Source organism: Phocoena sinus, chromosome 1 (genome assembly GCF_008692025.1).
Source record: "Phocoena sinus isolate mPhoSin1 chromosome 1, mPhoSin1.pri, whole genome shotgun sequence".
Classification (NCBI taxonomy): domain Eukaryota; kingdom Metazoa; phylum Chordata; class Mammalia; order Artiodactyla; family Phocoenidae; genus Phocoena; species Phocoena sinus.
The window spans coordinates 104,540,524-104,558,929 of NC_045763.1; the positions used below are offsets into that span (position 1 = coordinate 104,540,524).

General features: G+C 47.9%; 1 protein-coding gene across 1 annotated transcript in view; it reads left to right on the forward strand.

The window, feature by feature from the left end:
- The window catches only part of PTGFRN (prostaglandin F2 receptor inhibitor), an 85,653-nt gene that overhangs the window by 27,727 nt on the left and 39,520 nt on the right, over positions 1-18,406 (forward strand). The window contains exons 2-4 of the mRNA XM_032643800.1: positions 2,770-3,138; positions 5,371-5,784; positions 10,523-10,903. Of these exons, the coding sequence (XP_032499691.1) occupies positions 2,770-3,138; positions 5,371-5,784; positions 10,523-10,903 (1,164 nt within the window). The remainder of the gene's footprint in view (positions 1-2,769; positions 3,139-5,370; positions 5,785-10,522; positions 10,904-18,406) is intronic.

An 18,406-nucleotide genomic window follows, 5' to 3' on the forward strand; every position in this document is an offset into this window, starting at 1 on the left:
TCCTTACACAGCCCTAAGGGTGTGTCTCCATTTCACATATGGAAACTGGGCTCAAGGAGGATAAGCGTTAGGCTGTGTTCCCTCTTACGGGTCTCCACCATGAAGCTTCCTTCTTCTTCTTTTTTTTTTTTTTAAAAAATATTTATTTATTTATTAGGTTGCACCAGGTCTTAGTTGCAGCACACGGGCTCCTTAGTTGCATCATGTGAACTCTTAGTTGCGGCATGCATGTAGGATCTAGTTCCCCGGCCAGGGATCGAACCCTGGCCCCCTGCATTGGGAGCGTGGAGTCTTATCCACTGCACCACCAGGGAAGTCCTGAAGCTTCCTTCTGAAGTGTCTCTCTGGGAGAGTCAGAATTATCCAGTCATCTCTGAAATTAAATGTAAAAAGGATGGCCTGTTTCCTTTGTGAAATGTGGTGATGATGACCTCACTGCTTGCTGGGTATTATTTCAGTGCCCTGAGTTTCCAGTGACAGAAATTAGCCTAAGGAATATAAGTGGGTGTGAGTGGAATTGCAAGGAATTGAAATGTCCAGGGGAAGACGTGTGTGTGTATGTGTGTGTGCGTGCACGTGTGTGTATGTGTTTGTGTGTATGTGTGTGTGCATGTGGAATGATTTAGAAGGTATGGCAGATCTAGTGGCTCAGATGATGCCATCTAGTCACGAGGGCACACTCTCTGTGCCTCTTTGGTCCCACTGTTGACCTGGGTCTCTTCTGCTGTAGATGGCTTCCTCACCTGGTCAGGAGGGCTGCCCACATGCAGCTTCAGAGCAAAGCAGCTCTGTAGTACCCTGATTCCAAAGTAGGTGAAAGTGTCTTCCTGAGCAGCTTCAGCAAAAATGAGCAAGGAGGACTCTGACCTTGTTTCAGCCCCAGTGTGCATTCCTGGGACTGGGGGTGCAGGGCATTCCTTAGATCATAGACATATCATCCCAATCTCTGCCTTGATATTCACATGGCACTCTCCCTGAGTGCTTGTCTCTGTCCAAATTTCCCCCCTTTTAAGGATACTGGTCGTTGGATTAGGGGCCCACCCTACTCCAGTATGACCTCATTACGGTTTAGCTAATTACATCTGCAACAACCCTATTCCCAAATAAGATCACATTCTGAGGTGCTGGGGGCTAGGACTTCAGCATATGAATGTGGGGGGTGGTGGTAGGGAGACACAATTCAACCCATAACAAATGACAGAAACACAGAACTGAAAATAAATAATAGAAGTTCCATTTTATCGAGCTCTTACTACATGGCAGAGTCTCAGCTAGCCATTTTATTTCATCAACTCAGTGAAGCCTTCTTTCCTCATTTTATAGTGGAGGAAGCCAAAGCTAAGAGAGGTCTCTCAGTTTAAACTTGTCTCCTTGATTTCAGAGCCCATGCTTTCTCCTGTATCTCTTTTTTTTTTTTTGCGGTACACGGGCTTCTCACTGTTGTGGCCTCTCCTGTTGCGGAGCACAGGCTCCGGACACGCAGGCTCAGTGGCCATGGCTCACGGGCCTAGCCACTCCTCTGCATGTGGGATTTTCCCGGACCGGGGCACGAACCCGTGTCCCCTGCATCGGCAGGTGGACTCTCAACCACTGCGCCACCAGGGAAGCCCTCTCCTGTATCTCTTAATGCTATACCTATTCATAGAACATCAGGAAAGAGCCGTGCAAGTTCATTTGGTCTGAATTGAAATGCTAACACAGGTATAAATGCACTGCAAAAAAATGTGCTGAAGTTCATTGCAAAGAAGCAATTTTTTTTTTTACATCTTTATTGGAGTATAATTGCTTTACAATGGTGTGTTAGTTTCTGCTTTATAACAAAGTGAATCAGTTATACATATACATATGTTCCCATATCTCTTCCCTCTTGCATCTCCTTCTCTCCCACCCTCCCTATCCCACCCCCAAAGAAGCAATCTTAAAGGACACACAGGTGACGGTCCCTAAGGGCCATCCCAGAGGCCTGTGAGGTCTGCACTTGGGGCAGGGAATGCCAGTGAACTCTTGGCTTTGTCCACCAGGCCTCTCATCCCCAGTAAGCCGCTGCATTCCTACCAATGCCCAGCGACCAGCCAGAGCAGGCATTGTCTCCCTTTGTGCTTCTCTGTCCTCTTTCTGAATTTAGATCAGGGTGAAGAGTAGAGAGAAGGAAATGAGCCAGAAAATAGAAAATTAATACTTGGTAGAGTCGTCATATTTTAAAATTAATTTATAGGCAATGTCAGATAACCAGGGTTAAATCATTTTATCAGCAGGCTGCTCTAGGATTTAAAAATTGGCAGCCATCATTGTAAATCAGGTCTCAGGAGCCCCCAGGGGGTGGTCTCTAGGGAAGAATGTTGACATTGGGTGGGAAGAAATGTAAATACTTGATTAGCTGTGTCCTTTTCTTTCACACAAAACCTAAAGTATTTCTGCCTCATGTTGAGTGATCACAGTAGGTTAAATAGTAACAGGAGGGAGAAAGCTATTCAAGCTCATGGTTAGCCTACTTTTAGTGCTTCTCTTCCTCCCTGGATATCCTAGGAGACTGTTGCATGAGAGGTACTCACCGCAGGGGGGTATTCCTGGCTTGGGGTCCTTGGGGTGGGCTCAGCCTTCTTCTGCACAGACACTGGCAGCACGCCGGTCAGTGTCACATTTCCCCAGCTGGTCGATGTCACGTGTCCACCATGTGCCTGGGAGCCGGAGCGCCCACAGTTTTACCACATTTATACTGGGAAGACCTTATTGGATTCAAGCCCTGCCTTTCACCTCTTGTTGTTGCAGCTCTTTGTCGAGGGCGTGTGGTGAGGGTCCCCGCGGGGAGTCTGGTGCGGGTGGTGGGCACTGAACTGGTCATCCCCTGCAACGTCAGCGACTACGACGGCCCCAGCGAGCAGAACTTTGACTGGAGCTTCTTGGCCTCGGGCAGCAGCTTCGTGGAGCTCGCCAGCACCTGGGAGGTGGGCTTCCCCGCCCAGCTGTACCGTGAGCGCCTGCAGAGGGGTGACATCGTGCTGTGGCGGACGGCCAACGACGCCGTGGAACTGCACATAAAGAACGTCCAGCCCTCAGACCAAGGCCACTACAAGTGTTCCACCCCCAGCACGGACGCCACCGTCCAGGGCAACTATGAGGATACAGTGCAAGTTAAAGGTACATCCTCACGGGGGGCGTCGCTGCGCTGGGGGACCGGACTTTCCTTTGCCACTCAGCTGTGCGGGACTGTGCCAGAAACTGAAGTCCTCTGGGTGTCTGCTCCCACCTCTGTCCGATGGAGGAATAATGTCTTACCTGATTAAAGGCAGAGGATGGGCCAGGTGCCCTCTGAGGGCCCTTTCTCTTCACTCCGTTATGATTGTGAGCCCTCCCGTGGCTGGTGAGTTGAGGCAGAGTGGTATGTGATGGCGACTCCAGCTGTGAGCCAGGTTGCCTGCGCTCAGTAAGTCCCGTGGCTCGCTCTCCCACTTGTCAGCTCTGTGACCGTGGGCATGTCCCATGCCTCAGCTTCCTCCTCTGGAAAACCTTCCGTAAAGGTCAAGGTGAGTTAGGACATGTAAAGCCTCAGAGCAATGCCATAGTAAAACAGTCAGGTTAGGGATGAGAAGGTGACGGTCATGATGACACTGGTGTTCTGTTCAGGTTTATGGCTAACAGATACTTACAAGCTCATGTCTTTCTTTGTACCCTTCATGATTTAGAAGTTGTAGGGGTCATATGTGGAGAAAGAACGATGTGGTCACTGCAACCTTATTGGCCTGGCTGTGCAAGTAATCACACCTTATGTATCTGGAATGTTTGGGTTCGTTTGTTTTTTCATTTTCCAAGTCCCGTTTGATTAACTCACACATTCAATTCTCAACCCAATGAAGAAGAGAGGGCAGGGTATTTCCCTAATTTACACATGAGGAAATGGAAGAGCGTAGGTTAATGACTTGCCTAAAATCACACAGCTAATTAGTAAATGGGCAAGAGCAAACGATTTTAATAATGCATTGCTTTTGTAGTCATCACACACACGGTGCACCTCCACTAGGTCAGATGCACCCTCGTCTCCATGTGTAATTCTCATCTTGAGGAGTTGGAGGCAGCGGGGGGGAACCTACCCCTCCGCCCCCACTGCCCAGTATCTTTCTGTTTGTTCTCCAGTCTTTGAAAGGCGGGAGTAAGGAGAGGCTTTCCTGGGGTCAGGAAAGCAGATGGATGGCCGTGAAAGAGACTGGCTGGCTGCCCAAGTGGAGCCTCTCGTGGCTGCCATGCGTGGTCTAGTGTCTCTCTGGCCTTCAGCTTCATGGGTCTTCAAACTATATATCCATGGCCTCAGGGATAACTGGTCTTGGGAACTGAGTCCTGTTAGCTGGACTCACAGACTGATGTGTATAGTAGAAGGTCATTCTATTCATTTGCAATAGAGATAGGTCTTTGTGATGTGTCCTTCTAAACATGTAGCAGGTTTTTTTTTCCGTTATTTAGAGTAGTCCCTTCTCAAGGACACTGAATTCGTTTCTGAGTGTGGGATGGCAGGAAAACCCAAGGAGATGATGCACAGTGGTGTTTGGGGATTCTCTCAGCCAGCCCGTAGGCAAGCCTGAGAGGTTGTCCCTGCCCTTTGGTAGGGGCCTCCTCGATGGTTACTTCACGTGTGGCTTCCCTTCCTCAAGAGCAGTCGCCGACGCTTCCCTGATCTCTGGCCCCTTTTTTCTAGACTGTGGAAGAGCCCAGCTTTTCCCCAGTGGGTCCTAATAGTTAAATAGCTGAGGCGTCGGTTTTCCTGGATGGGTTCCTACCCTACAGATACCCTCTGCTCACCCTAGTCATTCTTAGACATTCCCCAGGCCTCAAGGCACAGGAAGCTCTCCTGTGCTTTTGTGCTTTGTGGATTACACTGCCTTAACTCCTAGAAGATCCCCCAGGTTCTCTACTCCAGCCTGTGTCCTAACAAAGGAGTGTTGGACAGTAGCGGCTGGTTATTTGATTGTGATTGCTGAGTGCCAAGCACCGTCCTGGGCACCTTCCCTTATAACTGGTTTAATTCTCAGTCAACTTCCGGAGATAGGTCTCGTTGTCATCCCTTTTTAGACTTGAGAAAAACAAGGCACGGAGGGGTAAAGTGACTTGCCTAAAGGTGGCAGAAGTAGAACTCCAAGGCACAGCTCCCAAAAGGGAATTTGCACCACCTAGTTCTAGCCAGGGGTCTTATTAGTGTCTCCTCTTTTTTCAAGTCAGAAAGTTGAGATCATAGATGAAGCACAATGGGCAGCCGTGCCCATCTGGGCTTTAGAACAGGGGAGGGGAGGAGGAAATTGTGCCGCAAGCCCCGGACGGTGCTGGGCACTTGCGCAGTGGCTGGGGTGGCGGTGTGCTGACGGCTCCGCTTTCTCCCTGCAGTGCTGCCGGATGCTCTGCGCGTGGCCGCCGGCCCGCAGCCCTCCCCGGGCCCCAGCTTGCGTGAGGGCGAGCCCTTCGAGCTGCGCTGCTCGGCCTCCACCGCGTCGCCGCTGCACACGCACCTGGCGCTGCTTTGGGAGGTGTGGCGCGGCCCCGCCCGCCGGAGCATCCTCTCCCTGACCCACGAGGGCAGGTTGCGGCCCGGCCCCGGCTACGAGCAGCGCTACCGCAGCGGGGACGTGCGCCTGGACACCGTGGGGAGCGACGGGTACCGCCTCTCCGTGTCCCGGGCCCTGGCCTCCGACCAGGGTTCCTACAGGTGCATCGTCAGCGAGTGGATCGGAGAGCAGGGTAACTGGCAAGAAATTCAAGAAAAAGCCGTGGATGTGGCCACCGTGGTGATCCAGCCAACAGGTGAGTTTCTGGAAATTGCATGTTTTAGACTATATATTATTCAGGGCAATGTGGTGTAAAGAACTCGGGCGGGAGCCTTTTTCTTCTCTGACAACGTTTCTGCTCCTCCTGGGAGGCCTCACGTTGACGGGTGAGGGAGTAGGGTGGTGTTAATGGTTTGGGGAGGATGCATTTGTTTTGTGCCAAATGCCGAGACCCCTGGGAAGCTGCAGGTTGCATAAGATACTATGAGAATTTTGTGACTGAAAGATTAAGTCCTTTTAAGTGCCAGGAGAGGTCCGGCCTGGTGGTCAGAGGGGCTTTGGGGTGGAGCTGCCCCCAGCCCGCTCCCTTGGCTTCATTTTGTTTGGTGTTTCCTAAATCTCTGGATCTGCCCTTCCCCACAGCTGTTGGGGACGTGTCTGGCTCATCCCCAAACCTCTCGTCTGACTTGGGTCCTCTAGACCTGCCTTTCAGGTCCCCTCAGATGTGACATCCCCTTGTAGGTGAGGGATTCCCTAGGGCTGGGCCTCTTCTTATGTCCTCTATTCCACATACCCCGGAAGCATTCAGCCCTGGGGTCTATACGCAAGAAGTTTTTGTCATCTGTGAACCAGCCTTTTCAAAAACAACAAACAAAATCCTTCTTACTCCTGCTAGAGGAGTAATTAAGGAAATGCAAAATACATTTTCGAAAACCCATAAAAATAAAAGAAAAACAAATAGGAAAGAAAAACAGGCCATTTTTGACTCAGTTTCCAACAGGCATCAGTAGAGAACCTACTGTGTGCTCAGTTCTGTCCTGGGCTCTGGGGTCAGAGATGCTTAAGGATCGTTCCCAGGCCTCACGGAGCTTCTGGCTTGGCAGAGAGAAAGCATAAAGAGCCCATCTCAGGGTGATGTCACTGCTGTGGATGGTTGGATAGACCTGGTTGGCCGAGAGTCTGACATCTCCAGATCTCAGAGTACCCTGCTGCTGTTGCTGCTGCCTCCTGTTTTGTAAACTGGGAAGACCTTGGCTGGACTCATTTCCTGACTATAAACAAGAGTGTGTGGTCGCTCTGTTGCTGAGGTTGGAAGGAAAGCAGGAAACGATACACACGGGGAGTGTTTTTCCTCTGCAAGCTGCATTGTCCTGAGCACTCTACCCAGCGTTTACACCACGACACAGGAGCTGGATTTGGGAAAAGCAGCACTGACTGGCCACTGAGTGACCGTGGCCGTCAGTGAGGTTGGAGGTGCTCTTGCCGACAAGAGGGGCTGCAGGTCACACTCAGTCTTGGTTCTCCTGGCTGCAGAAATCACTTCCCAGATGGATTCAGGTCACCTGCCTTTTCGGAAGTGTTCTGCCAGGAATCTGACCTAAGAAACCATGGATATTCAGCTTGCATCAAACAACTGTTTTAACGGGGCAGGAGGGTTAAGAATTTCAGCTTGGCAGTGAATTATCTTTTCATACAAGAATTTCAGTTGTAAAGGTTTTTTTTTTTTTTTTTTTTCATTTCCAACAAGCCACAAAACCCAGAGTATAGTTATAAGACTTGAACACCCTGAGTCTATTAGGCAGGCAGTAGTGTCTGGCTCTCACCTGAGCCTGGGGGTTCGTAGCTTTTTGTGCCATGGGCGTCTTTGACAGTCCTTTGAAGCTCACAAACCTTTTCTCAGAGTTAATATGTTTTGATTCATAAAATCCATGTGGAGGTTGACAAAGGAAAACAATTACATTGAATAGTAATCAAAATATTTTAAGACAAATTTGTTATATAATAATATAGTGTTTTATTATTGCATTAAATAATAAGATATAGTGGCAGGCCTAGCAACTACTGTAATTTCTGATACGTGATGAATATAAATGATATTTTAAGATATCTGCAACAGTTGTAAGGTGATGTGAAAATATCTGTGATTTCTATTGGGAACAAGGTCCCAGGGACAGATAATACTACGCTGGTTTGTTGCTTAGTTTCATAATGAGAGGAGCTGCTATAGTTCACGTAGAGGTTAGTAAAACAAAGACAATTTGTTTCTCCTGTCCATGTCACAGATTCCTTAAATTCTCTTTGTGGACCCCAGGTTAAGAACCACCACACTACAGTGATGGTCTTTCTCTCATTTTCAGCACCTGCATTCTCCATAGCTAGCTTTTTTTTTTAAATTAAAGTGTAGTTAATTTACAATGTTATGTTAGTTTCAAGTGTACAACATAGTGATTCAATAGTTTTATAGATTTTACTCCATTAAAGTTATAAAACATGGGCTATATTTCCCGTGCTGTGTACTACATCCTGTATCTTATTTATTTTATACTTAGTAGTTGTACCTCTTGAACCCCTTCCTCTATCTTGCCCCACCCCCTCCCCCTCTCCCCACTGGTAACCACTGATTTGTTCTCTGTATCTGTGAGTCTGTTTTTGTTCTGTTATATTGATTTGTTTGTTTCATTTTTTAGAGTCCACATATAAGTGAAAACATACACTATTTGTCTTTTTCTGTCTGACTTACTTCACTAAGGATAATACCCTACGGGTTTTGTTGCAAATGGCATTATTTCATTCTTTTTTGCAGCTGGTTAATAATCCACTGTATATATGTACCACATCTTCTTGAATCATTCATCTGTTGATGGACACTTAGGTTGCTTCCATATCTTGGCTATTGTAAATAGTGCTGCTACGAATGTTGTCCATAGCTAGCTTCTTAAGTATTCTTATGGCATTGTTATGATAAATGGCACAAAGCTACTTAAATGGTGGGGCTGTAGGTCATGTAGGTGGCAGTAAACCCCCCTATATTAGGAGTGGTCTGGTTGATGCAGATGTTGGTGTCTAATTTATAGGTTCAGTTATATCCAGTAGGAGAAAGCCTGCATCACTCCAGGCTTAGTCTGAGGTCCCCTCTTGCATTACGAGTCCTTAGAACTGATTCTTGTTTTCCCTTCACCGTGCTTCATCCTGTCCCAGCAGTCAACCCTCCAATCCCATAGAACATGTGACAACTATGCTTAGTGATGTGACAAGGTTTTTAGCCACTTGCAGGGAAAAAAAATTAGAAAGTGAACTATACTGCTAAAGAGATGTTTCTGCCAGTATTTCTAAACGCAAGAATCTGTTTTCTCCATGCACACTGTCCACAGCTGCATATTGCCCACTTCTTCTTTCCTCAGCTGGCTCCCTCCTGAGCCTTCTTTTACCACCAGTAGTGGTGGCCGGCACAGAGGGACTCTGGCAGTATTCTGGGATCCCTGACCACGGTTTGTACGTGGGGAGGTTCAAACCGCAGCACAGGCTCAGGGTAGCAGTTTCCATACTGACTCCTCTCAAAAGATATCTCTTATTATTTTTGGCTCGTTTAAAGGTTGAAGGAGGAGGAGGAATTTGGAAGAAGGTGGGTGGAGGTGAGAAATTAGACTTCAAATTCCTTTTTCTAATACTATGCCCACCTCATTTTCTGTCATCATCAAGGCAGATGTTGAACTTGGCCTGAAACACTTGTTGGAAATATCGTCAGCCTTTGGAAATATTTATATGAAAGTCATTTACTCCAAAGGGCATGGGTTTTGGGGTTGCGTCTTTTCCGAACTGAGTGACAGCGTTTGTCGCTGAGCTGACCCGGGACCGCAGCTGGTGCCGAGTGACTCCTGCTAGAAGACCAGGACCGTGCTGTGCGTCCACTTGAATCCCCTGGGAGGTGTCGGCTAGTTATCATCTAAGCAGTTGTTCCTAGAGCATTAGCACGTGTTGCATGTTTTTCTACTCTGATTACAGATGTTCAACTTCTTTGCACAAAATCCCTTGAATAAACTAAAATGTTTCCGTGTAAAAAGCTTTGACAGGGGAATGCTGAAACCACATCTGCCTGGAGACTACACCAAATCCTTCAGTGCTTCGTCTAAATATAGTCTACTTTTAATTATCCACACAGAGAGGGCAGTGGCATGGGTAATCCAGAAATCATTGTGGTTTGGTTTTAGAATATATGCTTTGTTCTTGACCTTAAGGCGGGTGTGTGGACCAGAATAAATGATGCTCTAAGTGCATAGCCTTTGGAAGACTTGACTCGTTAGGCATATTGTCTGGTTTCACTTTCCCAGTCCTTCTGTTTAGGATCCTCCCTGCCCCCTTTTACCCAGAAGATGGTTTCACCCTCACTTCCTACCCTCCAGCTCCTGGCCCCCAACTGATAGTATGTACCGGCCAGAGCTGAGCTGTCTTTTCTCTGAAAGTCACCCAAGGCCTGTCGTGCATATGGAGAAAGTATAATTTTAGTCTTGTAATGTTCAGCAGACTTGTTTTCAAATGATAGTGTACGTGATAATAGCGTAACACTTAAGAGCAGAGTCCCTAGAGGCAGACAGCCGGGATTTGAATCTCAGCTCTGTCACATATTAGCTGTGGCACCTTGGGCACGTTAGTTAACTTCTCTGTGCTTCAACTGCCTTATCAGTAAGATGGAGATGATAACTGTACTACCTCGTAGGGTTGTTTTGAAGATGAAATTTATAAAGCACTCAGAAGAGTGCCTGGCGTATAGTAAGCATATATATATAAGTGCTTGTTATTGTTTTAATGAAAGAAAAAGAAATATGGTATGTTTCATTCATTTATTCAGTACATTTCTCAAGCACTTAAAACTGTACAAAGCCTTCTAACTTGAATGTTGCAAATAAGAAGGTAAAAGGAGATGATCTAAGGGGACGGGGGTGGAAGCAGCAAATACGATGGAGATTATCTAGATGTCCTTGTTTTCAATTTTCCAGTTCTTCGAGCCGCTGTGGCCAGGAATGTGTCTGTGGCTGAAGGAAAGGAGCTGGACCTGACCTGCAACATTACAACGGACCGAGCGGACGACGTCCGACCCGCGGTGACGTGGTACTTCAGCAGGACGCCCGACAGCACCTTGCCCGGCCCCCATGTGTTGGCTCGGCTGGACCATGATTCCCTGGTGCACAGCTCTCCTCACATGGCCTTGAGTCACGTGGATGCACGCTCCTACCATTTACTGGTTCGAGATGTTAGCAAAGAAAATGCTGGCTACTATTTCTGCCACGTGGCGCTCTGGACACCCGGGCACAACAGGAGCTGGCATAAGGTGGCAGAGGCCATGTCGGCCCCAGGTGCTGTGGCTGTGACCTGGCTAGGTGAGTGGTTTGGAGGGATGGCTCTTCACCTCTCTGGCTTAATCCCTCCTCTGGGATATGGAGAGGAGTAAGGGAGCTGTGTGTTCTGCATTGTTTGGGCCTTCTTGATATCAGGACAAGCATACTCTCTCCTGCATAGATCCCAAGCTGGGGGAGAAAGCAAAACTGGCTGAAATAGAATCTGGCAGGCAAGGGAAATGTTTAGATAATGTGGCCTCAGTTGTCTCAGTACCCTCCTCTGAGAGGATATATATTCCTTTTGTTGTCGAGATTTGCAGGGTCGGGGGCCCTGCTGAATGGCTCTTTGAAATGGATCTTTGTTGGAGGGAGAACACTGCCATTCTCCCTTTCCTTTGCCTAGATTCCTAGGTACTCTGGCAGGAGCTGGGGCTTTTCTAAAGCCCAGGGAAGAAAAAGAATTCCTTTAGTTAATGGAACACGTTTTTTTCACCGAATGCCCTGGAATGCCCAAATGAATTGTTTTTTTTAACAGATACCAGTTAAATCCAGGGGGCTTCCTGCTTCCCCTGCTCTTTTGGAGGGCTCTCTCCCCACGTCCGATTCCCAAGGGAGGAACAGAGTGGCCCTCAACTGTTGCCCTCCTTGCCACCTATGTTATTGTTACTTGTCATATATGTGAAGGTCATTGTCACATCCTCTTCTTTTTTTACCAGGCTCACCTTCCCCATCTCTTATTTTCCTGAATGCTTGCCCTCCAGGGCCGACTTTTCCTAATTTTGTTACTATCTTGTAATTAATCGCAAGTGGACTTAGGCAGGATGGGGCGGGGTGGAGTGTGGAGTGCTTCGCTTCCCAAGTCCATTACTGCAAAGATGGAGACAGGCCTGCCGGTTAGCCTCTTCCCTGTTTTGAGCTTGGTCTCTCTACTGTCCCCTGACTGTTCCGAGCCCGCATGAAGGCGTTTGGCATTGCTCTATTAGGAGGTAAAACAGATCTTCAAAGGCTCGGAAATCATTTCCTCCTTTGTCTAATGCTAAACATCCTCCCGCCGTGAGCCCCAACTCATTTCTCAGCTCTTCCTTGTCTCTGCAGTGAAATCTTCTCCTGGGCTTGTGGCACATTCACTGTCTGTTTCTTCCTAATAAGCTGTTATTTGGCAAAGATGGGGAGTTGGCAAGTGGGGACCGAGGGGGCAGGGAGAAGACGAGTAATAAGAGAGTAAGCGGAGGGTCCGTCCAATTCTGAGCGAGACCAGGCGGGGTGTTAGTCATCCCTGGTAGCAAAGTGATTCTTTAATATCTGCAAAGTGAAAGGAGCGGGTTCATCTGGCAAGCTTTTATTCCTGCCGTCTGAACCCCGTGCGAGAAACTCATCATGAAGTACTGAACTGGAACAACGTTAGCCCAGCTAGAACTCTCCTTAGCAACCTTCAAAATAAAACAGATGTTGTCGGCACCAGAAGAAGAGTTTTCAGCCCTGGAGCTGAATGTGTCTCACAGCCCTGATCCTCGGTGCCTTGTGCGGTGCTGTCAGTTCCCAACACAGATGCTCCGCACCCCTCCCCCACCGACTTAGACGGCCTCTTTGAAGTCCTCATGCGCTGATCCCAGCCTACCCCGGGAGAGAGATGCTGAGACTGTCAGGAAACAGGACGGGAACTCGGGGAGGGAATGGGCTCTTTTAGCTGGAAGGGATTTGTTGGTGGCTGTGTTCTCCAGAGAGTGGGAAGAAATAAAGAGACTAAATTGTGGGAAAAGGTTTGGTTATTATTCTGAGGATCCAACACGGTTGTTGCGAAAGCTGTCAGTGTGCTTTTCCCTGGCTGATCTAAGGCCCCAGACCCCGCATCTCTCACAGTTCTTTGCACGTAATGGGCACTCAGTAAACACTGGCCTGATGGGTAGATAAACCAGCACCAACACATGGATATGTTAAAATATGTGCATAGGAAAAGAAGAATTGCAAAGAAAACAATAAGTTCAGCTCAGAATATTCAGAGATACTGCACATGGGCAAACCTGTCAGGAGTGTAAGTGGTATTCTTCTCCTGTCTTCCCCTTAAATCTCTCCTCCTTCCCTGTGCCTGTGACTCATACCATTACAGCTCCCTGGACACTTGTCAGGAGGCGAGTTGGGCCTGAGTACAGCAGTAGGCTTTTTCTCCAGGACCTCCCACTAACACCACTCCCGCTCAGCAGTGATCAGGCCTGGTTTGACACTGTGTGATTCTCTCTAGATCTACAACATGTCTGCGTATGCATGTGGATACCATGCCACATGTAAATTGGGGCCTGCTGAGGCTAACTGAGAGGTGGCAATAAGACAGGAAGTAGTCTGTTTAGATAGGTCATCTATCTATTACACAAAATGCTCAATTTTGCTACCTGACATATTAAACATAATAACTACCGTGTATTGAACACTTAACTGCGTGCCAGGGACTAGGCCAAGGGCTTTACACGCATTAAATATTTGATCCCCGCAAACAGTGCGAGTGAGGTACTGTCCCAATCCCCACCTGAAAACCACTGGTTTTCATTTTGCTCACAATTTTGAAGGTCAGGAATTAGGGAAGAACTCAATGGGATTCATCTCTGATGCACATGGTGACAGCTGGGACAGCTAGGGCTGGGGATCCCCTTCCAGATGGCTTTCTCATGCACTTGTCACCACGTTCCAGGGCATCTCTCTCTGTCCCCAAGTGGTGTCTCATCCAGGCCCTGTCCATGTGGCTTGGGTTTCTCATGGCGCCGTCTTCTCAGGACAGGCATTCTTCTTACGTGGCGGCTGGCTGCCAAGACGCAGGAAGTAGAAGTGCCCGGCTAGTTGAAAGCTATCCCTGGGACTGGTACAGTGCACCTCCGCTGTTTTCTATTGGTCAGAGCCATCACAGGGTCTGTCCAAGTTCAAGGGGGTAGAGAAAGAGACGCCATCTCTTAATGGGAGACCAGCAAGGTCACATTTCAGAAAGGGCATGTGAGATGGGAAACGTTACTGCATCATCTTTGGAAAGTAGAATCTATGCAGCGGTTAATGCTTGTTCCTTTTATTTCCAAAGAAATGTTTAGAATGGCTTGGACAGAATTATGGCCCTAGGTCAAGTCTGTCCCAAGTATTTTCATCTTGAGGGGAGTCTGTCCCGAGTATTGTCATCCTATGTGGAAACAGTTTGGCTTTGGGGATCAGCTTCACTCCTGAAACTCTAAAGCATAGAGTCCTAAAAGCTGGGTCGTCCTTGTCCTCATGTGCTTGGGTGCACTGAGTAGATGAGGGATTGAAGCTGATTGGGGTCTTCTCACGTTCCATCGTGTTAACCAGAGACATCGGGGCAATGACGTGAATGGGTCTGTCAAGTCCAGGAGCACTTGTAGCAGCTGGGAGGACTATAATTTTTTAGAGGGTAAGAAAAAAATCTCTTTACTTAGGATGGATGCCCTACTTTTGAAGGCAAAAAGATTTAAGTTGGGTTGCAAAACGAAGTCCAATTTAAAGCAGGAGGCACAAAAATAAAATCAAGATCAAAAGGGGTAAAAAAAAAATCAAAGAATAGGTATTGCAAGATGGTTGGGATGGATTAGTGACTGCATTTGAGCACTGAATTTGCCTCTGAAGTTTTGGAGAGTTGAGGCAAAAGAGATGTGATTATACAGTCCTCCTCTGATGATGGAAAACAAACAAAAGAGAGACAAACTTTTTCTTGGCACTGAATTTAAGGGGCATTCGATAGCATAATGGACAGTGCTTTCAACTGTTCTTTTACACACGCTCTAAGTGATTGTTTAAGTGGATGTTTCTTATATCCACTCCCCATAAAAGCTGAAGGCATAAATCTTAAGTGTGTGAAGGAGTTTTTGTAAGAGACTGAGTTACTGTGGAGGACGAATGTCGCTTTGTGTTGATCCAATTTAGTATATGGCGAAAACTACAGAGAATCGGGAGGAATGGCTGGTTAATCTGCATGTGAAGCCATCTCTCTCTGCTATCAGATGTCTTAAATGAGCCCTTGGCAAGAGTTGGATACTAATCAGTTCATGGTTGAGTTCTCTGCCCGAAGTCCCAGATTTCTGTGGTGTTAATTGGAGAGGGTTCCACGGGCTTCAGATACAGGAGCAGGAAACGGCAGAGCCGAGTGGTGCTACTCGGGCTTAGGCACCTGATTTGCATTCTTCCCCACTTGCGGACCGTTCCCTCTTCCAGCCGTGTGCCAGCGAGGAAGGTAATTATTTTTCTTTAAAAGGAGCTGTTAATCTGCTAAGTACTTGGGAGAGACTTGAGAGTTCTTTGCCGTCTACAGAAGATAAGATTTAGATCTGCAGAATTTTTTTTTCTTTATTTTTTTGCGGTACGCGGGCCTCTCACTGTTGGGGCCTCTCCCGTTGCGGAGCACGGGCTCCGGACGCGCAGGCTCAGCGGCCATGGCTCACGGGCCCAGCCGCTCCGCGGCATGTGGGATCCTCCCGGACCAGGGCACGAACCCGCGTCCCCTGCATCGGCAGGCGGACTCTCAACCACTGCGCCACCAGGGAAGCCCCCCAGAGAATATTTAATTGTTGTATACCAATGATGATAGTGGCGACTCTTTGACAATTAGTCAACTCGCTCAGCTGCATCTAAAGTACCTGCCCAGTTCAGGGTAATAAAACTGGCATCGGCAGAAGAAAGGGCCTTCTTCCTCCTGTTTCTCGTGCTTGCAGCCTGTCCAGCTAATTAGCTCTCCCAAGTTAACTAAACTTCAAAGGGGGCATTAGAACATGGCCCTGTTGTACGCAGTTCAGGATCAGTGCCTCAGCTGTTATCATCCCTCTTGTCTTCTGGGATGGAGCTGGCTTTGAGAAGCATGAATAACTGGGTGTGTAATGAGGCTGTGCGATTCGGCCCTAGTGGGAGCCAGGCCACGGAGCCAACGCCTCTCCTATGGTTCTGCTTCCCCACCCCCCACGCACTGTGCAAGAGCTGTCTTTGAACTTGACCTCCTTTGGGCTTCGATTTCGGTTTTGGTTTGGTTTGGTTTAGGAAAAGTACGTGAAAATAGTATCTATCATGTAAGGTGGTTCTGAAGATTAAACCAGCATGCAAGGAAAGTGTATGGCCTGGTCCCTGGCATACAGGAAGCCCTCCATAAATGCCAGTTATTAGTATCCTTGTACCTTCCATACAGAATTGTTGTGAGAGTGAATAAATGAGGTAATCTGTGACATCCCCGGGTTCGGGTCCCTGCATGTGGTAGGCACAAAATATCTGCTTTTACAAATTAGCCAATGATTCGGGACATTTTCATTGTTTTGGAAGTTATAACAAAGGAGTTTAATGACCCATCATCAAAAAACAAAGTCTTTCTTGGTGGGGCTTGCAGTATGGGAGGCCACAGCTTCAGGAGGTGGTGTGTAAATGAGCAGGTCGTCCTGGGAGCTAGATTAGGGAGAGATCCTTGTTTCTTGGAAGGTTAGTGATGTCGTGCCTTAGACTGGCCTCAGTATTCTCTAAAAGGGCTTACGATGCGGGTGGGTTGTTTGTTTGTGTTAAACTTTTGGAGTAGAAATTTACCCAGAAGTAGAACAAACCACCAGCTTCAACAGTTAATAGTATTTTGCTAATCTTATTTCATCTCTCTTCCCTCCCCTAGACACACACACACGTACATACACTCTCTCTCTCTCTCTTTCTTTCCCCTGCCCCCTCTTTTCTTTTTTTTTTTTTTTTGTTGTTTTTTTTTTTTTTTTTAATTAATTAATTTATTTATGGCTGTGTTGGGTCTTCGTTTCTGTGCGAGGGCTTTCTCTAGCTGTGGCAAGCGGGGGCCACTCTTCATCGCGGTGCGCGGGCCTCTCACTACCGCTGCCTCTCTTGTTCTCTGCGGAGCACAGGCTCCAGACGCGCAGGCTCAGCAATTGTGGCTCACGGGCCCAGCCGCTCCGCGGCATGTGGGATCTTCCCAGACCAGGGCTCGAACCCGTGTCCCCTGCATTGGTAGGCAGATTCTCAACCACCGCACCACCAGGGAAGCCCCCCCCTCTTTTCTTTTCCTTCTGGAAGAATGTAAAACACATCGCAGACATCATGTCATTTTGCCATTAAATACTTTAGTACGCATCTTTAACTGATAAGCATTTTTTAAACATAACCACTATTACATTCTTAGATGATTTCTTGATGAGATCAAGCAGAATACAGCAGTAATCAGTAGTGTAACACTTATGCTGAAAATGAGCATTTTTATGCAAAATATTAAATTTAGTCCAATTCAGCAAGTGTGTTAATGTCTTTTATGTACAAGGCACTGCATACATAGCACACACAGATGAATCAAATAATGGGTCCCAGACCCTGAGAAGAGCCCTATAGAAGGTCCATGAGGCAGACAGACCTGTAACTGAAGTTCAAGGGAATGTTCAAGTAAAGTCCTCAGAGAGCAGAGAACCTGGCGGGTGGTAGGGTCTCTGTGAATGTTTGCTGAATAAGAAGTAGAGTTTGGGACAGGCTGGTGAGTTCACAGGAGGCTTCCTGTTCGGTAGGAGAGGCTACCTGAAGAGGTCTGTGCACGACGGACCTTGAGGAATAGGCCCAATCTCTGCCAACAAGTTTTAAAATTGTGAAACAACAATAAAGGAAGATTTCCATACATGCACCAAAACATAAAAGAAATAGGCACCCACTCACACACCTACCATTCTGACGTAGTGGAGTCATATCTTTTCTAGGAGTGTAAGTCTGAAGGCGACCTCCAAGGCTGAGGGATCGTTCAGATGACCTTTGCACATCCTTTAGATCACTGGAACTTATGCCTTGTAAGTCCACAAGAAGCCACGTGTTTGTTTTTGCATTAGGATCCTCCTTTTGCGGGCCTAAGATTTAGTTTTAACAGAGAACAAGGAGACCAACCAGTCAATGAAGAGATTTTGCTCTTCTGCCAAGCTGGCATTCCTGTAACTAGATGCACACACACTGCAACCCCTGGACTCTCCTTTCTCCACATTTGGATACATAGATTTAAACAGATCCATCAAGGGGGAGAGGAGGGAGTGGAATGGGGGAATCAGCTCAGTCGTTTACTCAGCGCCTTACTGAGCAGGTGTCCCGGGCTCTGAGGCAGAGGCAACAGGCGGGAAGAAGCAGAGGAGGTGATGAGGGAGTGGTAACAGGCGCCACTGGCACAGAGTCTAGAGCGTGTACAAGAGGGCAGTGGGCGGTGGAGCTGGACAGAGGGCTTAGACTCACACCCTGCAGGGCCTTGAATGCCAGGCTGGCGAGTGTGTTCTTCACTCAGTAGGTGAGAGAAAAGCCACCTACTGGGAGGCTTCTTTTTTTTTTTTTTTTTTTTTTGCGGTACGCGGGCCTCTCCCTGCTGTGGCCTCTCCCATTGCGGAGCACAGGTTCCGGACGCGCAGGCTCAGTGGCCATGGCTCACGGGCCCAGCCGCTCCGCGGCATGTGGGATCTTCCCGGACTGGGGCACGAACCCGTGTCCCCTGCATCGGCAGGCGGACTCTCAACCACTGCGCCACCAGGGAAGCCCCTGGGAGGCTTCTTGAACAGATGACCTGGT